The 18599-nt window shown below is 37.8% G+C and overlaps 1 protein-coding gene across 1 annotated transcript in view; it reads left to right on the top strand.

The window, feature by feature from the left end:
- NAV3 (neuron navigator 3) overlaps positions 1–18599 on the top strand; it is a 364273-nt gene that overhangs the window by 300706 nt on the left and 44968 nt on the right. The window contains exons 23-27 of the mRNA XM_037042823.1: positions 525–608; positions 8790–8901; positions 15908–16029; positions 16999–17019; positions 17698–17870. Of these exons, the coding sequence (XP_036898718.1) occupies positions 525–608; positions 8790–8901; positions 15908–16029; positions 16999–17019; positions 17698–17870 (512 nt within the window). The remainder of the gene's footprint in view (positions 1–524; positions 609–8789; positions 8902–15907; positions 16030–16998; positions 17020–17697; positions 17871–18599) is intronic.

The raw sequence follows: 18599 nt of genomic DNA, 5'->3' as shown, positions 1-18599 counted from the left end.
ACTCTTTTCAGTGCAGTTCTTTGTCAGTAGAAGAAGGAAAGCTAATGTTATAGCTGTCTGCAGATGTCGGACACTTGAAGGAGAGCATCCTTATAATCAAGCAGCTAACAATATCTTCAAAGGTCATCGTGCAGGTGCAAAAATGAGGAACATTTGTCCGTCGACTACTGCACTGACCTCTGCGTGGGCTTTAAGTCTCAAAGCTTGGCAACTCAGAGCTCTCCTCAGTGTTTTATGTGTCAAATCCTCCAGGATGTGCAAGTTAGAAGGTGTCATTCTTCGCCAAATGCCATCCCTTTTCAGAAGGTGAACCCACGTTAAATGTCAAACTGATTTTAAGCTGAAGTTTAAAAATAAATAAAGGTTTGTGTTAATGGAGAGTCCCCAGTGAAAGCTAACTATGAGGGTTGGAGTGTTTAAAGAGACAGTATGCCGGATATAAAGTGTTTTGTGAAGTGAAGCGTTTTCATCTATCTGTGTAAGTTCCTAATATTGAAAATAGGTTCCTTCCATTTTATTCACAGGCTCACCTTGTAGCAGCTTTTGAAAAGAGCTTAGGGAATATGACTGGCCGACTGCAAAGTCTAACCATGACAGCGGAACAAAAGGTATGTCCAGGCATTACTACTGGGGCTCGAAATAAGACAGCAAGTTGCACAGGGTGTTTAAACACTACCCGAGGTGCTGCTCCTTACAAATAACACTGCAGAGTATTGGTCCTGTGCTAAGATGGAACAGTGATAAGGTAATGCCTTTCCTTTTCAGAGTTTAATTTAAGGACTTGTGATTCCTAGCAATCCATATTGGAACACAGCACACACGCGTGTACGCACATACGTTCTTTCTAGGCAATCTACTGTTTTACCTCTGACTGCAGCTATTAAAAGAATACCAGGTACTAAGAAAGAGAAATAATCGTAAGGAAGGAGAGTTAGAATGTTTAGGAACAACTTATTATGTGGTTGACAAGAATTGTCACAAATGCCCTGCAGAAAACCACGAAGTAGGCCTGCAACAAATGTTAGGATTCCAAAAGCTAAGGGCTTTGAGTTACGGCTTCTCTGGGACAAGGGAAAATCCTGTGTAAAAAAGGACTAGTTCGCATCTGGGGATGCTGTCTTTTAAATAAAGTTAAATTATACCAAAAGCTTTTAAAAAGTGAAGGATTTTATGAAGTAGAAAAAGGAATGCCAAAAAAGAAAAAAGAAAAGGAAAGGGAGGGCGGGAGGGAGGGAGGGAGGGAGGAAGGGAGGGAGGGAGGGAGGGAGGAAGGGAGGGAGGGAGGGAGGGAGGGAGGGTGGGAGGGAGAGTTCAGTTCACAAAGCCAGAAGTATCAAAAATTCCACGCTTCCTAGAAACAACCTGGACACTTTCCATTTGATAACCAGTCACTTACCTCTCTGCCATTAGCTTGGTTACCCCAGCCTGAGTCTTTGATGGGTGTCAGAGGCACATAAAGTCTCTAAAATTGTGTGGATCTTTTAAACTGCATATATGCATACTATGAGCAAGATGCCTACAGTTTTCATCTAATTCTCAAAGAAATCCATAGTCTAAAAGATTTTGGATATTTTCAGAATCACTAACTATATCTCTCTATAGGGATGGCTTCAATTTTGTATTGAGTTCTGTAAAGTATGTCATTAGATTTAAAGAAATAACATGTATTATCAATTTGTGTCAATTTACCAGTTTTTAAGTTTAAAAAAATGGAATAAAGAGCCCAATTAAGCCAAAAGAGAAAATCAGATAGTCCTGTGATTGCCTGGTACAATGAACAAACTATTCTACTTGCCCTCATCTTCCCTTCTCCTATTTCAAAGACATCCCAGAAAGAGGACACTCACAGTCCTGGCCAAACCTGTTCTACAAGGGAAGACAACAAACTCATTTTTGAGTGCACAGATTTTATCTTAGTCATTTTTGGGGTGGGGGTTAGCATTTACTACTTCACTATGTAACACAAATAGCCAGCAAATATGACTACAAGGCCTTTTATGGCAGCTAAATAGAAAAGAATATAAACGTTAGAGGCCAGTAGCCTTAAGTGTGAATCTCTGTGGGATCTCTTTAGATTAAGCGGCAGAATCTTTCTTTTCTTTCTCAAATTCATCATTTCAAATTGGGAATTAAACAACTGCTTTGGAGAATCATTACGAGGAATAAGTGAGATGCTATAATAATTTCACATGCAGTGGATATTCAACTAAGATTACCTTCCTTTATGTTTCTCTACTTTTTTCCCCTTTAAAAATGTAAGATAAACAAATTCGTCAATGAATGTACCTGGCCATGTGCCAGGTACATTGCTGGAAATTTTTAAGTTAAAATTAATATATCTCTCCCCCAAATATATCTTTGTTTGAGATACTAGTAAATCTCAAACAAAGAGTTGAAGGAAATATATTGTTTGTTTATTTGTAAGCAAAAATCTCATAGAAATTGGAAAAATATACTTGTTTGTTAATTTATAATGCCTAATAACAATGCCCAAATATGCTAAAATATATCTCCATAATACCAGGACTCTTACAATTATGTGCACATTATCCTTAAATATTGCCAAATCTATTAAATTGTCTCAGGAGGTATCATAATGTCTAAAATTGCCCTCATCATTTTTTTAACTGATTGCTCTTCTAATTGCAAGCTGTGCATACAACACGTTAGTAACTAGTTTACTTTATTCATCTGAGATTTATAGCTTGCCCATTTCCAGGTGGTTTAGAGATGCTTATAAAACTAATTGCAGTGTGCGCTAGCACAACCCAGGGACAGGCTCTGGCGAAATCCAGCAGAGGAGTGTATTCATCCAGATGCCTGAGCCTGTGCAGTGACTGCTGCCAAGCACTTAACTGCACTGCATGTCAGGGACACGGAGGCACAAAGGAAGGCTGCTTGGCATGTGTAGTTCTCATCCTCTGACCAGAAAGAACGTAATTTAGATCGAAGAGACAAACTTTTTGCCACTGAATTCAAGAATAAATGTATCAGCAAGTTTCTCAAATTGAGGTCACGGAATAACAAAAGACAAAACCACTGTTCAAATAGGCGTTTCTCTAAAAGCTGAGGGCATAACATTTAATCATATTTCAGTAAAGCCATTTCTTCAGGGAGCTAAGATAAAAGGGCATATTGCTCTCTGGTGATCCAACAATCCTGAGGAAAAGATGAGAGAGTTTAGAGAAGAGGTTTTAAAACTGTGTGCCTGGAGTTCCAAGGTTTTTTCCTTGTCCATTTAGTCATTCGCTGAAGTTATGCTGGATTTCTGCTCTATGTGAGGTACTGTTCTAGCTACTGAGAATTCAGGATGGAGATACATATGTATATATATATTCATACATATATGTATATATATGTGTGTGTATATATATTCATATCCATGCACATATTGTTTGTATCCTATTTTCCCCTCTGCTTGGAGCTTTCATTTTCTTTTTCTTTTTTAAAATTCTTTATTGCTACTCAATTACAGTTATCTCCATTTTCCCCTATTACTCTCCTAAAACTGATTATAATGTAAAATATACAGAGTTTGTGTTCTAGTAGGTGACAGACTAAATAAAAATAGGGTTAAAGCACAAAGATTTCAGGTGAAGATAAGCACCCCTGAAAAACTGAAATCTGGGCATGAGCACATTGGGAGCGAAGGAGGATGCGAACACCTCAGGGAACAAAGGGCACAGTGCTTACTCGCTCTTGGTGACATTCTTAACAGAGAAACTAAACAAGGACTCAGGTCCTTCTGGACTCCAGTCTTCTGCCTTGTTATGGCCTCCAAGTGTGATTTGCACAATCAGATGGCAGTAATAGTCAGAAAAATATAACAAAATGTCAGTTTCAGGCCAAAATCACTCCCTCGAGTAATGTCCTAAAATTGTCCCTTGTTTCCAGAAGTCAAGTCACACTGTTTTTCTTGCCCAATTTATGTGCCAGGGCACTGCTTTTTGTCCACTTTTAGCCCAGTAAGAAAGGAAAACACGTGGCTGAATAATTCAGGACGCAGAACACTTGGGCGATTATCAGAATGCAGTAACAGCGCCTCGACCTGAGCATTCCGTCTCACAGGGGACCATTGTGTCTCCACACTGGTTTCAGAGCACGTGTGGCCCCGAGGAGCATCCTCGGGCTCTGGGAGGATGAAGATCGGCTCAGGGGACGTGGAAGACTATGTCCTACAGGAAGGAGCAGCATCAGTGTGAGAATCCAGGAGGGAAATGATTGGAAACATCAAGGGGAAAAGCAGGAATACGGTGGCAAATGTGGAGCTAAGGCTAGTACAACACTGTGGTGATAGCCAGAGGGAAGGGAGGTAGGGGGAGGTGGAAGTGGGTAACTGGGGGTAAGTGGGAACAGAAAGACACTTGATTTGGGATGTTGAGCCCATTAGGCAGTGTGCAGATAATGTTTTATTGAATTCTACATTTGCAACCTATGTGGTTTTATTAACCACTGTCACCCCAGTAAATTCAATAAAAATAATTAAATAAAAAAATTTAAAACATGCCTAAATAATCTGGTCATATGAGAAAACAAGGAGCTGGTCAAAGTTTTTTGATGGTAGACTAACTGATAAAGGTTAGTTAATGAAAACCAACCTAGCAGCATTTTTCAGTAGTTTTCTGCATTCTGTAATGGCCACTGGAAGAGCACATGTTATATAATACTAAGTCTAGAAGTAGGGTATTTGTCAATAATGATGGCTGGAGGGTGAAATGATCTCCAGGAATTGCCCTATACTGAGGTAAGGCTTAACAAGTTGTGATAGTGACGTAGTTTCATCAAGAATTTTACCTGGATTTCAAATGGTTGTCCCTTTGCTAGCCCTTCTCTGCTGGGATTTTTGACAGAATTGAAACGGAATGTCCTGAGGTGTCTGTGATGTGTGATGAAATAACTTATTTTCTCGGTATCTAGAAAGGTCCTAGTCATGTTCCATTTTTGTCAGGATTGAGAAAATGCCACTCAAAGTATTACTTACAGCTTTATTTTCTTATAGAATGCCAGATGAGAAAGGCTGCAATACAAGTCAACAAAATGGCAAGAGTTCTGCCAATCTATATTTGCATGGTTTACAAATCTACATTTTTATGGAACTACTGTTCAATTCTTGCAAGATTACTAAAACTGTCCTCACTGGTAATGAGAACACTTTCAAATCAGTTCCCTATAGCTGTAGTGCCATTGGAAATTAGAACATATGGTAGGGTGGGCCAGGTTGGTCTTGTGAGCGGGTCAGAGCCCGCCGGGAATGTCTTTGGTGTGAGTGCTGGTAGTGTGATATGGATCCTTACGTTTCCTAGGGTTTACCCTTTCACAACTCTGTGAAACCATTTTTGGGGAGGACTAGATAAATAAAAACTTAAACCTTAAAAATGAGGAAATTCAAAGCCAAGTCTTTGGAAATAGCTAACAACTGAGTAGTGAAATTGGATCTTAACATTAACTCCTCCAAATTCAGGACAAACTATTTTTTATTTAGGAGTATTTTTAAATTTTTACTAGAGTCATAAAATATATTCTTTAGCATTTTATGATATCCATGCTGGACTTTTTTATTTTGTTTATTTAGTTAGAACCAGGGCTAGCCAGGTTCTTACTGTAGAAAAATTCATAAGATTTTCTGGCATGAGGAGTTGGGGGGAAGTGGGATATATTCAGAGAAACTAGCACTCGATAGTGTGATATTAACTGAGTGTCGATGTGAGGAAACCAAAAAAAAAAACAAAAAACATGTTTAGTAGAAAATTTTAAGAACCTAGCCTAGAAGATCAAGTAGGTTGATGAGAATTGTTGTCAAATTTCTGGGATTTTCAACAAAGCCTGTGTCTAGGAGAGATTTGCAAAGAGGTCAGATATAGTTAGAAAATTAGGTTGGAAAGAACATTAAGCAAAGCTAGTATTATAACACAATGTGTGATTATTTTATTTTGAAGCATTTCAAGTCCACCTTCATGCCTTCTTTAGCCTCAGAGATATGAGCAAAACAGACTCTGTCCATCTTCTTTTACACAAGGAACTGGAATGGAAAACTGGAATCTTACATTGTCAGCAGGTTTTGGGGGGCATCATAATCTTGAATGGCTCATCACACATAAATGAAATTTTACTTTTGGTTCTCAGGTTTTCGGATATCACTTGGCCTTTAAGAGTGAGGGAGGATATTTAAAGCAAAAGGGAAAATCATATGGGAAGACACAGAGAAAGGTGTTTCTAGTCGGGGTGATGGTGAAAGTGGGTCTCAGCTGAAACAAGAAAGAATAAATTTTTGCGTATATGGAGAATTAACTAGTTCAGGCTTGAAAAGGTTTTTAATGTAGAACTTAACTGTATTTTTTAATTCAAGAGAATGGAATCTTTTATAGGTGCTTGCTTATACTTATACAGCTTTCCTAAAAATCTACTAGTATGAATTTGTCCAAACTAATTTATTCACAGATGCGATTTTTCCAAAGTTCTATGATGACAATTTTTCTTCCCTAGTTTTTCTCCCTTTGGGTTTATCATGTCACACCGCGTAACAACCATCCTACTAATAATCTCTTTTTACAAAAATACTTAATATTAGAAAGTGATCATTCTTCTATCTCATAATAAACACAACTTTCTAAAAAAGCAACATTCCCTGAACATTGCACTCCTAATCTTTAAAAAATGTTTCTAGAAGAGATTTCTCTAGAAAAGATTAAAGTTTTAACACTGAACTAAGTCACTTAACCCATAAAATTAAGCAAAAAATTTCAGGCATTTGCATAAGATCCCATTTCCATTTTCCTCTTTGAACCTAAAGGCAATGTTTTGGCACATTTTTAATTCACAGTCCAAGTGCTATTGATTTTAAAAGATTTTATTTATTTATTTTCAGAGGGGAAGGAAAGGAGAGAGGGAAAGAAACATCAATGTATGGTTGCCACCCATTTGTCCCCCACCGGGAACTGGCCTGCAGCCCAGGCATGTGCCCTGACTGGGAATTGAACCGCGATCATGTGGTTCACAGTCCCGTGCTCAATCCACTGAGCCACACCAGCCAGGGCCCAAGTGCTACTGATTTTAAATTCAAAGATGAAAATCTGATTTGTATTAATATTTAACATGTATCCCAGTCTATAGATTATAAAATTACTAAATTATGTGATTCATTAAGTAGGCACCATAGATATCTTTTTGTGAATCAATTCCTGGTGAGAGCAGAATGAATTTTCAGTAAAGATAATCTCTCTTGGTAGGTGTATTTTAGGTGGACAGGAAATCAAATTTTGGTGAGCATTGTGTGACTTGCGGGGCAAGGACGGACTGTAACTAGAACTTGAGAGACTAGGATATTATGATGAATTAGGTCTCAATTTTGGGTTTAATACTGGAAACTTTTCACAAACTTGATCTTTTTCTTTTTGATAAATAAATGCAAGGGAAATTATAGTTGAGTATTTGAAGATCCATCTGTGAATCCAGGAGGTCATATTGGTTTTTTCATTATGACAGCCTTTGACTTTTAAGCTATTAGAGGTCTATAAAAGGTTTCACTTTTAAAGAAAATCTGTCACCTGTTAGAAATATGTCAGCTATCTAATAAAAATAGATCTAGGGTGCACCAGGTGTCTGTTCCAAACCTGAATATCATTTCAATTAGCATTGTTGATTATTTTTTAAGTGTGTAAGGTCCCCGTGTATGAAGCAGTTTCCTACAAAGGCAGTAGTTATGATCCTACTTTTTTCTGTGTAGTATGGGAGACCTCGAGGAGGCTTAAATATTTACCACGGAATGAAGAACCTGGGCCCCATTCTTTGGCTTTCTGCCCGAGATGCTAGAGAAAATGATGAGCGGCAAACATATTACCAAACAATTCTCCCTCTAAGAGGCTGAGAGGGATTCTGATGTTTAGGATTGCCATCACAGCCAAGAGGAAGCTTCTTGTTTTTGACCCCCTGATGGAAATATTGCCTCTGCTGACAAAGCACCCTCATTCTTTTTTTTCTTTGTTTTCTTATCTTCCTCATGGTGAGCCATTTCTGGCACAAAGATTTTCCTTGGGACATATCTTAAAATTACCTAAATTCAGAAATGAGATGTTTTGTAAAGATCTAATTTTTAATTTTTGTAATTTACCTATTATTTAAGGGCTGTATATTACATAAGTTTCTATTCACTTTTTAAAAGTTCCCACGTTGCTTTGGCTTGGTGAAATTGAGTTTGTACTGGGAATTTTATTGAATGAAAAATATCAGAATCTAAGATGACCTTGATGTGACAACAGAGTTTAATAAGATTACACTTAATAGGAGTGAGTTATGGATGAGTTACAGGTTTTATACTTGAATGTAAAGAATTGATCCGCAAGTGCACACCACAGAAGACAAAATCTGCAGTCACTTATTTGACAGAAATGCTGGGTTCCCAGTTGACAGGAAAGGTAATGTAGTGTGTGCACCAACCAGAGCACACTGATGTCGAATTACGTGGTGTGACCACAGGTAGCATTAGTGGGTTTGTATAAAATGTGATATCATGCTTTAAATTGTACTGGTCAGCTCTGGGTATCACCCTTTGAGAAGAATAAAGACTATTCACATCGTGTTTATAAGAAAATAACCAAGAAATATTTTTAAATTTTCCTTTACATTTGACTAAGAAGTTGGTAGATACAACTTGACAAGATCGGCCAAATACCCCAATCTCCTAGGACATTAGCATGACATGAAATCAAATCATTTGATAGTGAATTTTGAACAACAGGGATGGTTAACTTTTCTCTTTAGGTATTAAAGCTTCTAAATTGTTTGTTTCACAGGAGTCTGAACTCATAGAACTAAGAGAAACCATTGAAATGCTGAAGGCCCAGAACTCTGCCGCCCAGGCAGCCATTCAGGGAGCGCTGAATGGTCCTGATCACCCTCCCAAAGGTATACTTCGAAATATTGCCATTTTGCATCCAACATATTAGTCGTCTACTTTATTTACTAATTGGACAAAAGCTGCATTTACTTAGTGATGAGTAATTTGGTGTTAATGAAGTCAGAATCTCAGAATTTAAGAACAGTTGGTTTCATTATCAAATAATTTTTAAATTGACCTTGGGGAATTGGCTTCTATAGTTACCGTATTTTTCAGCCTATAAGATGCACTTTCCCTGCCAAATTTAGGAGGAAATGGGGTGCATCTTATAGTCTGAATGTAGCTTACCTGGCTAGTAAATGTAGTTTACATTTACATTGGTGAAATTGTATGTTATTTATGTTATTAAATATTTTACCACATTTTTTGCTTCAAAATTTTTTCCCTATTTTTCTCCTTCAAAACATAGGTGTGTCTTATAGTCCTAAAAATACGGTATATACACATTTCTCTTCACTTGATTTGGTGAAGGTGGGGAAGAGTGGTTGGTTAATACATTCATATCTGACATCCACCAAAGAGGAAACTCAATAAGGAGTATGAAAATCTAGCTCTCTATTAAAAAATAAAATAAAAAATCAAAATACAAAGTAATAGTTATGAGGAGCAATTCATCCTAGGGGTGAGGGAAGTAAAACGGTACACTTCCTGTAGAGAATTTTAAAACAATGAGAAAATAGACTAAAAGTTAGTGTGCTTCCCATTATTACTATGCTTTAACAATTCTAAACAATGACAAAATAATTTTCTCTGCCACCACACCCACCCCACCCATTAGTTTCCCACTGAAGATAATGTTCTGTATTAATGTCTTGTTTTTTTTCTTTACACAAGTTCTACGTATTCATGTTCTAACTCTTTTCAGTAGCATTCAGTATGCTCACTTATTTACCAGTTTAAAAATGCTTTTCTAAATTTCAAAAGCCTGTCACCTCTCTTCCCATTTCCAGATGAATTCTGGGAAGTTCTTATGGAATCTTTCAGTGGCTTCAGCCGCCAGTCATACTTCAGACAGCTGGAGTGTTGCTTTTCTTCCCAGCACTCCACCCAAACTGTTCCCTTCAGGATCAATAATGACTCATACAACATTAAATCCAGTAAAACATGAAAATTCTTGCTGCATTTGACATGTTAACAGCATTTGATACTGATGCCTATTCCTTTCGACTTAAAAATCCATTTTTTCTTAATGTTCATGACATCCGCATTCTTAGTTTTTCTTCTGCTTCTTTAAATCTCTTTCAAAGTTTCTTTTGTAGACTCCGTCATTGGTATCTATTAGTTAAGTGTTGGTATTTCTCAAAACCCAGCGGTCCTAAGCTCTCTTCCATTATGGCTTTTTACATTGTGATTCTCTTCATCTTGTCTAACATTTTATACAAACTCAACTAGTGTTGTAGCTTTAGTTATCTTCTAGTGTTGACAACTGTCAGGTCTACCTCTTCAGTCTAGGCTCATCTCTTGAGTTCCACGTCTGCATATACAGCTGTTAATGAGGGAACTCCATCTGGTTATCTTGAATGTTCCTGTATCCCCTCTAACTCAACACCTCCAAATTGGACATTGTCACCTCCCCTGTCAGATCTGCTGTGCCTTCAGTGTTCCTTGCCTCAGTAAATGGTACCTTCCTTATCACCAGAAATCTATATGCCACTTATAAATCCTCTCTCCTCACTCAGAAAATTGTCAAGTTCTATTGACTCACCCCTTGAATATCTGTTGGATCGGTTCCCTTTTCTCTGATCCTACTATATACATCTCTCATCTCTTCCCTGAACCACGGCCAGAAACACCTACAGCCATCCTGCCCTTCACCTTACATCACTCTACCTCATTCTTCACACTGAGAATAGAGCAATTGTCCAACAACATATGTCTGTGTGTGCACCCATCCCATATTGCCTTTAGGATGAAATACAAACTCCTTAACCAGACATAATCTCTCTTCATCAGCTTCATTTATTCAGCAAATATTGGTTGGTTACTACTTACGTCTAGTCTTCCAGTTCCTTAAGTTTTTTTTATATATTCTGTATATTCTGCTTGAAACTTTCTATTCTGTTTGTTCAGCATAAGAACCTTTTGAGACCTTGCAATAATCAGCCTAAATATGCCTCCTTGACCCTTAAACTGGATAAGATACTCCTGTGATGTATTTCTGGAGATAACTCTACTTCCCCTATCAAAACTTGTATTATACTTTGGTCTTTTAATTTGTTTAATGTTCTGCCTTTATTGATCTGTGGTGGGGCAGTTTGTCTTTTAATCCTAGTGGCTATGACGATGCATTGCCTATAAAAAGGGGTTATTCGAGTTTTATAGAAAAAGAATAATATAGTTTAAAATATTTTAATTCAAATTTTAGGAAAACAGTTATATAAAGGGAGACATACTTAAATGGAAAGACAAACTAGTTCTCTAGGAACTACTTCTGTGAAGAATTTAGCAACTTTCCATGTGGGGGAGTTGACTTATATGCTGCATGGAAAATTACTGCATATTTAACGCTTATCTTACAGCTATAATAAAGCAGCTTATTTTCTAAATCTTCATGTTGTAAATAGGTCCAGAAGGGATTTTAAAAGGCTTAATCCTTTCTTCTCCACAGGGCCAGTCACTGAAGTAAAACTTTTTGGAAGATTTCCTTTTATCTTAGGCAACAGGTAGCTTAACATATCTACTGGAATTAAAAAATAAAAATTCCTTTGCTCAGAAATGTGGAAGGGGTGCCTAATGTAAACAAACTGATAACAGTTATTTTAAAAACTGGACAAGAAAGATTAAAAATAATTTTATAAGATTTAAAACTAACAAAATAATTATAAAGGGTTGGTTGTATAAACGATATTTAGATTGTTTTCTATAATATTAAAATTCAATATGGGATTGACAGAACACAAACTGTTGCTTACTTTATTGACCACAGGGATAGAATGGAGAAAGTAAACAGTCAATTAGATTTATTATGTGTCTTTCCTTGGGTTTTTAAGGTGATTGTATAGGGTATAAATTTGCATTATTAAATAACATTGAAATTTGGTTTTTGAGACCTTTACAACTTTTCTGTCAGGTAAGGTTTTATCATGTGGTCTTCAGATACGTGTTTGGAGTAAGGCAGCACTGTTACAGACAGCCGGAACTACAGCAAAATTGTGCAGCAGTCCTAAAGTGACATCGCCTTTGTCTTTCTCACGTTTCTTTGTACTTCATGTTTATTTATGCACCCTGATACATTGTAGCAGTCTATAATGAACTACATTTATTTATGTATTCACAAACACTGTCTTGGTGTCTGCTATGCGTTAGACACTCTAACTGATCTCGAGACACAAAGGTACAGAAAAAGAGCGAGTGCACATGAGGCTCACAGTCCACTTTAACAAAGGGCAATGAATGTATATCATATACAACAGTTGTGGCTTTGTAACAGCATAATGGCTGTAAGACTGAAAGGTAGAGAAAATGGAAATTTTTATTTATAATTTTTGAAATCTGTTGTTTTTTTCAGTTACTACCTCTGTGCATCAACATGGAATAGTTTTTCTTTCAGATATATCAAGTATAATTTGACAAATATGTATTAAGTTCAGGGCAACAGTAATAATTTTTTAGAGTGTTCAGCAAACATAGTTGTGTTGAACGACCAATAAGAATAAATTTATTCAACAAGAACTTATAATTACCTACCACATGCAATACACTCTATGTAAGGACCTGAATATAAAATGGTAAACAGCACAGACTTAGTCTTTGTCTCCATCAGTTTTTAGTCTATAGGAGAGCAGAAAATAAACAATTATTGTGATCCTTGGTGTAGCTAAAAGGGCATGCCCAAGTAGTTTTAAGTTCTAAAATAGGTGAGAATAAGTGTCACAGAGCATGAGGACTCCAGGGAACCTGCTTGGGGCAGCAGGCCTTCCAAGGAAGGCCTTCCCAAGACAGCAACACTTAAAGGGAGGTCCAAGATGAAGCATTGTACCAAGTGATACTGCACAATAAATGCAAAGAGAGGAACATTCGAGATGGGTCTTGAGACAGAAAATTGAGTAGTGCCTTTGCCAAACTTACACAAGGAAGGTAATGAACAGAAGCTAAATAAATAGAACCAGGTTGGAGAGGTCAGTGCTGACCAAATTACTGAGGGACAGTTGGGCTATAGGTAGGAGTTGAAATGGTTTTTGTTTCTATCAAAATAGGACTCAGTTGAACAGTCTTAAGCAATAGTGGGATGATGCCATTTTTTCTTTTAAAAAAATTTCCACCCTGGCTGGTGTAGCTCAGTGGGTTGAGCATGGGCTGTGAACCAAAGGGTCACGGTTCGATTCCCAGTCAGGGCACATGCCTGGGTTGCAGGCCAGGTCCCCAGTGGGTGCCATGTGAGAGGCAACCACACATTGATGTTTCTCTCCTTGTCTTTCTCCTTCCCTTCCCCTCTCTCTAAAAATAAAGAAATAAAATATTTTTAAAAATAAAAAGATTTCCTAGCCACTGTGTAGAGTGGTTTGAGGGTGAGTGAGTTGGACATCTACTGTTGCTGTAGAGCAGTAAGGTCGGGAGGTAGTTCGAAGTGGGGCAGTGGCGGCACCAAGGGTGGGAAGTAGAAAACGGGTGCAGGGACAAACTCGTAATTGACAAACTCGTAATTGACATACCCACTTCTCCAGATCCGTGCGCTCATTTGGTCAACTGTCCTTTACCTAGCTCTGTGATGTTCCATGTCCTGAATCAAATACTTAAAGAACAAGAAAAGAATTGTTAGAGAAAAGTAAAAGGCATCACCTGCATTCTAAGGCATTGCTAAAGTTATGCCTTTACCAAACTTTATTGGAAATAGAGTCATAGTTAAACTTAGTACCTCTGAAGACTACTTTTGACCTATGATTACAAAAATTTAGCTATCTTTTTGAAATGGATTAATCAAAGTCAAATGCAATTTATTATCTGGATGCAGTAAAAGTCTGGATTATGTTAATGCTTAATACATCTGCTCTATTTGTGAAAGTCAGTTATTAGGGGAAAACTAACAAAACTACATATTGTTCAGAAAAGCTTATAGCCAACCACGGCATAAATTTCCAACACAAATAAATACCTACATACATGTTTCATGTAACCTCCATATTAGTTGATTAAGAGATACTATGTTCATATTGTTCAATATATATATATACATACATATATATATATATATATAGCCATCTTGATTTAGCTTTTGGCATTGATAATATTTTTGGCATGCAAAAACATTAAATATTATCATTTTTTCTTTTATTGATTCTAGAAAGGGGGCAAGGGAGGGAAAAAAAGAAGGAGAGAAACATTGATGAGCAATGACTTGATCAGTTGCCTCTGGCACACACTCTGACTGGATACCAAACTCACAACCCAGGCATGTGCCCTGATGAGGAATCAAAAAGTTGACCTTTCAGTTTGCAGGGCAGTGCCCAACCAACTGAGCCACACTGGCCATGGCTGTTAACATTATTTTTTAATTTCTTTTAAGAGACCATACTCTAGGGATTCTGAAAAATAGATCTAGTTTTTCCCTCCTATAAAATTTGTCAGCATGTTACTACCTTAGTGGAAAAATTAAAGTGCTTATTGGTATGTATGTATATGAGTGTAAGGATAAAGATATGTATAAATATATTATGCACCCACATGTATACTCACTTATTATATGTTTTGAAAGTAACCATTTACAGTTTCATTGGCATGGGTCATTTCACTGATGAATAAATCAGCTGAGTAGAAAGCTTTGATTTTATACTATTATGTCTATGGAGGTATTTTGACAGCCATATAATAATATCCAGTATCTTACAAGTTCCACTGCAATTTTTGCTTGACTGGGTTTCATTAAGGCCAATTAAACATAGTAATACACAGAGCCTAAAAACAGATTTGACCTTAGAAAAAATTTTATAAACTCTTACTGTCTCCACTAACACTTAGTATCCGTTCACCATAGGTACATGCAATTTTAACTTCAGTTTTACTTTTAATAACTATAATAAAATGTATAAGCTGATTGTATGAAGTAAGTCAATATCTTCAAAAGGTGATTAAATATAAAAATGCTCTCTTCTAACCAGAGAAGCACCACATGCTTTGTAGAGACAGAGAGAGGATGTGTCCATGGCCGTTAGCACAGCCAACATTGGAATCAGTCCAGTCTCGGGTTGGCTTCACTGGTTTTCCGTTAAGAGACTATGGGAAAATTACATTGAGTGATTAAACTCCTCTCACTGCTTTACTTAAAGATTGAAGTTAGGTGTTCTGGAGCCATGTGATCACAGAGTAAAAGCCAGGTTTTATTATTGCCAGTTGTTATTGTTACTGTGATACTGTTCCAAGTCCTGGACAGGAATTAGGGGTGTGATGGAATGTTTTCTGTTCAATCCACAAACAACCTGCCTGCACTCTCTCATTCAGAAAGCTCTTCCCATTGCCTCTCCGACCTCCTGAAGTCACCTAACTCTCGGCACTTCAGTGCCTCCTCTGTTCTGTGAGATGGAGTGCTTAGGTGACTTCCCAGGTTTGTTTTGGCTCTAACATGGTATGGTTCTATGAAGTGGAAGTTAATATATTTGGCTTCAGTAACTTTATTTAAAGTACAAATATTAAGAAGGCACAATTCCCATGCTCTTATGAATTTCCATTTCCTCCATGGAACTAATCACTTGAAATAAATTATTTTTCAAACATTTTGATCCAGGTATTCAGTAGAATTACTCCCATTGCATTTTATTTCTGGAAAAAAACCCAGAACTCATTAAACCACCAGTGCTACAGACTTATATGAGATTCCCATTGAATCTTAATGCAGATAACCCAGTTAATTAAAGCAAATATGATTGTCCTCTATTACAGTTCCTAAACCAAACTGCACTGAGATGATCTTAAAGGCCATGTTGACTTTTATTAGCAGATTGCCTCTCAGAAACCTAAATTCTTATTTGTTCAGAATGCCACTCTTGATGAGCAAATGTGATCCTCTCTGTCTGTTGCTAGATCTCCGCATCCGAAGACAGCATTCCTCCGAAAGCGTTTCTAGTATCAACAGTGCCACAAGCCATTCCAGTATTGGCAGTGGCAATGATGCTGACTCCAAGAAAAAGAAAAAGAAAAACTGGGTAAGCCACGCTGCGTCGTGTAATTCAGCAACTCGTTACTGCACAGTGACTCAGGCCTTTCCCTGTGGGGCTTTAGAGGCGCGCAGCAGTTTACAGAGAGTCTCATTCAGTGATGGCGCCTGACTCGCCGCGCTCCTCGCCCACGTCAGGGGGCCATGGCGCTGAAGAGCAGTGTTGGGCCTAAACTTGGGTGTGAATCCCTGATCAGCCACTTAGGACTTGGATCTTGGGCTGATTGCTTCCCCTTTGGCAGGACCTAAATTTTCTCATCTGAAAAAATAGAAAAACTAATGCTGATTTTATGGAGTTGTTGGAAAGACAAACAACACCTGTAAGTAGATGACTTAGAGTAGGGGTTTATTTTGCAGATGGAACATGATGACTGATGATAACGATGATGAGGTGATGTTGATTAAGCTGATGACGATGGTGTGGAGATGATAGTGACGATGGTGATGGGGGAAGAGAAGAAATAAAATGGGAACAAAGGAGAAAAGAGACCTTGAATCTCCCCACCCCTCACATGAACAGGGCTTTAGCGCAAACAAAGTTTCACCTCGTAAGAAATCAATTACATGAATGTCTGCTTTATTTTTCTTTACTAAGAGAATATAGCAGGAATATAGAAATGCACCTTAATGGAACTGTACTTTAAGTTTAGATCAAGATATTATTTATGATAATATTAAGCAATTACTAAAAAACTGAGGGGAAGATGCAAAAATGTTTAAAAACCATAAAGTGAAGAATTTCCTTTTATACTGTGAAACAAAGGCAGATTTTAAATAAGTACAACTGTTGATGAAATCCAAAACCTAGCTCTCAGAGGGTTTGACCAGAGTGCCTTCTATAAATAATGAAAGAAGTATATTTTTTGTTTTAAATAATGTTTATGCCTGATATTTTACAATACTGATCAGCCTTCATTCCCTGGATTTGTAATGACACACTCTTTCATGTTTCTGCAAGGTGAACTCTAGAGGAAGTGAGGTGAATATAAACCCTGGACAATTTGGCATGCATCTGTAAAAACACCCTACCTTGGCATGAATGCTATTTATTTTGGCAGTAGGCTTTTATACCTTTTTAAAAAAAATTACCTTGTATGTCTTTTCTTTGTGTCTTTTCATTTTAATCTCAAATTTTAAAAAGAAGTAAAACCATTTTCTGGACAGAGCTGTAGGGGACACCGATTCTGGTTTTGAATAGTATGGGGATGGAAAATTTGAATAGAAAAATCACAGTTAATGAAGTGGTAGGTGAATTTGATTTAATTTTGCTCTTTAAGTTTATCCTGTCAGCAGGACATGACTTGATTGTAGTGCTAAAGTGGCCATTTAAAACAAATTTCCTTGAAGAGAGAAGCATTGGGAATGAAATCCCTTCAAGGTACTTGGTTTTAAATGAGTGCTCTGACAGCCATGCCCTTGACCCTGCACTCTTTAAAAGCCTCCCATGTTTGCGCTGTGCTGGATTAATACAAGAATAAAACAAAAACACAGAACAACAGTATCGCTGTTTTAGAGATACTGTGCTGCAACTGTTAATACCCTGCTTATCCGTACTGACCCCAGGCAGTGGCTAGGGCGGCACCTGCAAACTAACGCCCCAAAGTCAAATCCTCCAAGTGCAAATAGACAAGAAAGGTAATTTCTGTCCTTTTTTCAGCTGAGAAGCTCGTTCAAACAAGCCTTTGGGAAGAAAAAGTCCACCAAGCCCCCTTCCTCACATTCGGACATTGAAGAGCTCACGGACTCATCCCTCCCAGCCTCCCCCAAGTTGCCGCACAATGCTGGTGACTGTGGGTCGACCTCCATGAAGCCCTCGCAGTCGGCCTCGGCGTAAGTCACTCCCTCTGCAGAATGCTGAAGCATTTTCCAAAAACAACCTGAGGCCAAGCCCACGCTTGTGTTCTAAACCTCACCAGGTTGTACTGCCGAACAGTCTTCAGACTAGTCATTTTCAGACCTCCCTGAGAACGTCAGCGTTCGCTTGGCTTGTTCCATATATTAGAATCTGAGTGTCTCTTGATCTCATTCTCCAGCTGTTCTCGGTTATTATTCTCACTTCTTTTCACTTGCATTTGTCCATGTATCTGTCTAACTGTGCGTTAAATGCAGGTCACCCCTTGTCTGGCCACCAAAGAAACGGCAAAATGGCCCTGTGATCTACAAGCATAGATCCCGGTAAAATGGAGTGTGATGCATGAACTGCAGAGACCCAGGCTCTAACCTAGGCAGTGTTCGCTTTTGCTTTTTCTAAAATTGCTCGCATGCATTTCAGCAGTAAAAACCTCCTCTGTTTTTGAAGCAAAATTTAGTTTCCTAGAGCCAAACCTCCATCCATTTTCTTTAATTGTGTTAGATAAACTAGCATAGCATTTTCCTCGTCACCCAGTCTTTGAGGTGACAGGAAAGAACACATTTAGAATGTAGAAACATGTGCTCTGATAAGTCTCTTTGTTTTATATACTGTTTAAATCAGATTTCCTTTATGCCCATGACATGGACTAGCCTAGGACCGTCATATTGAACAGGGCCACGAAGGACCCTTGTGCATCCTATGAAATG

Source organism: Sturnira hondurensis, unplaced genomic scaffold, assembly GCF_014824575.4.
Source record: "Sturnira hondurensis isolate 20B ecotype Veracruz unplaced genomic scaffold, ASM1482457v3 Scaffold0003801, whole genome shotgun sequence".
In the NCBI taxonomy this organism is placed as follows: domain Eukaryota; kingdom Metazoa; phylum Chordata; class Mammalia; order Chiroptera; family Phyllostomidae; genus Sturnira; species Sturnira hondurensis.
Note: the sequence above shows the minus strand (reverse complement) of the source record. Positions and strands in the feature narration are given on the sequence as shown.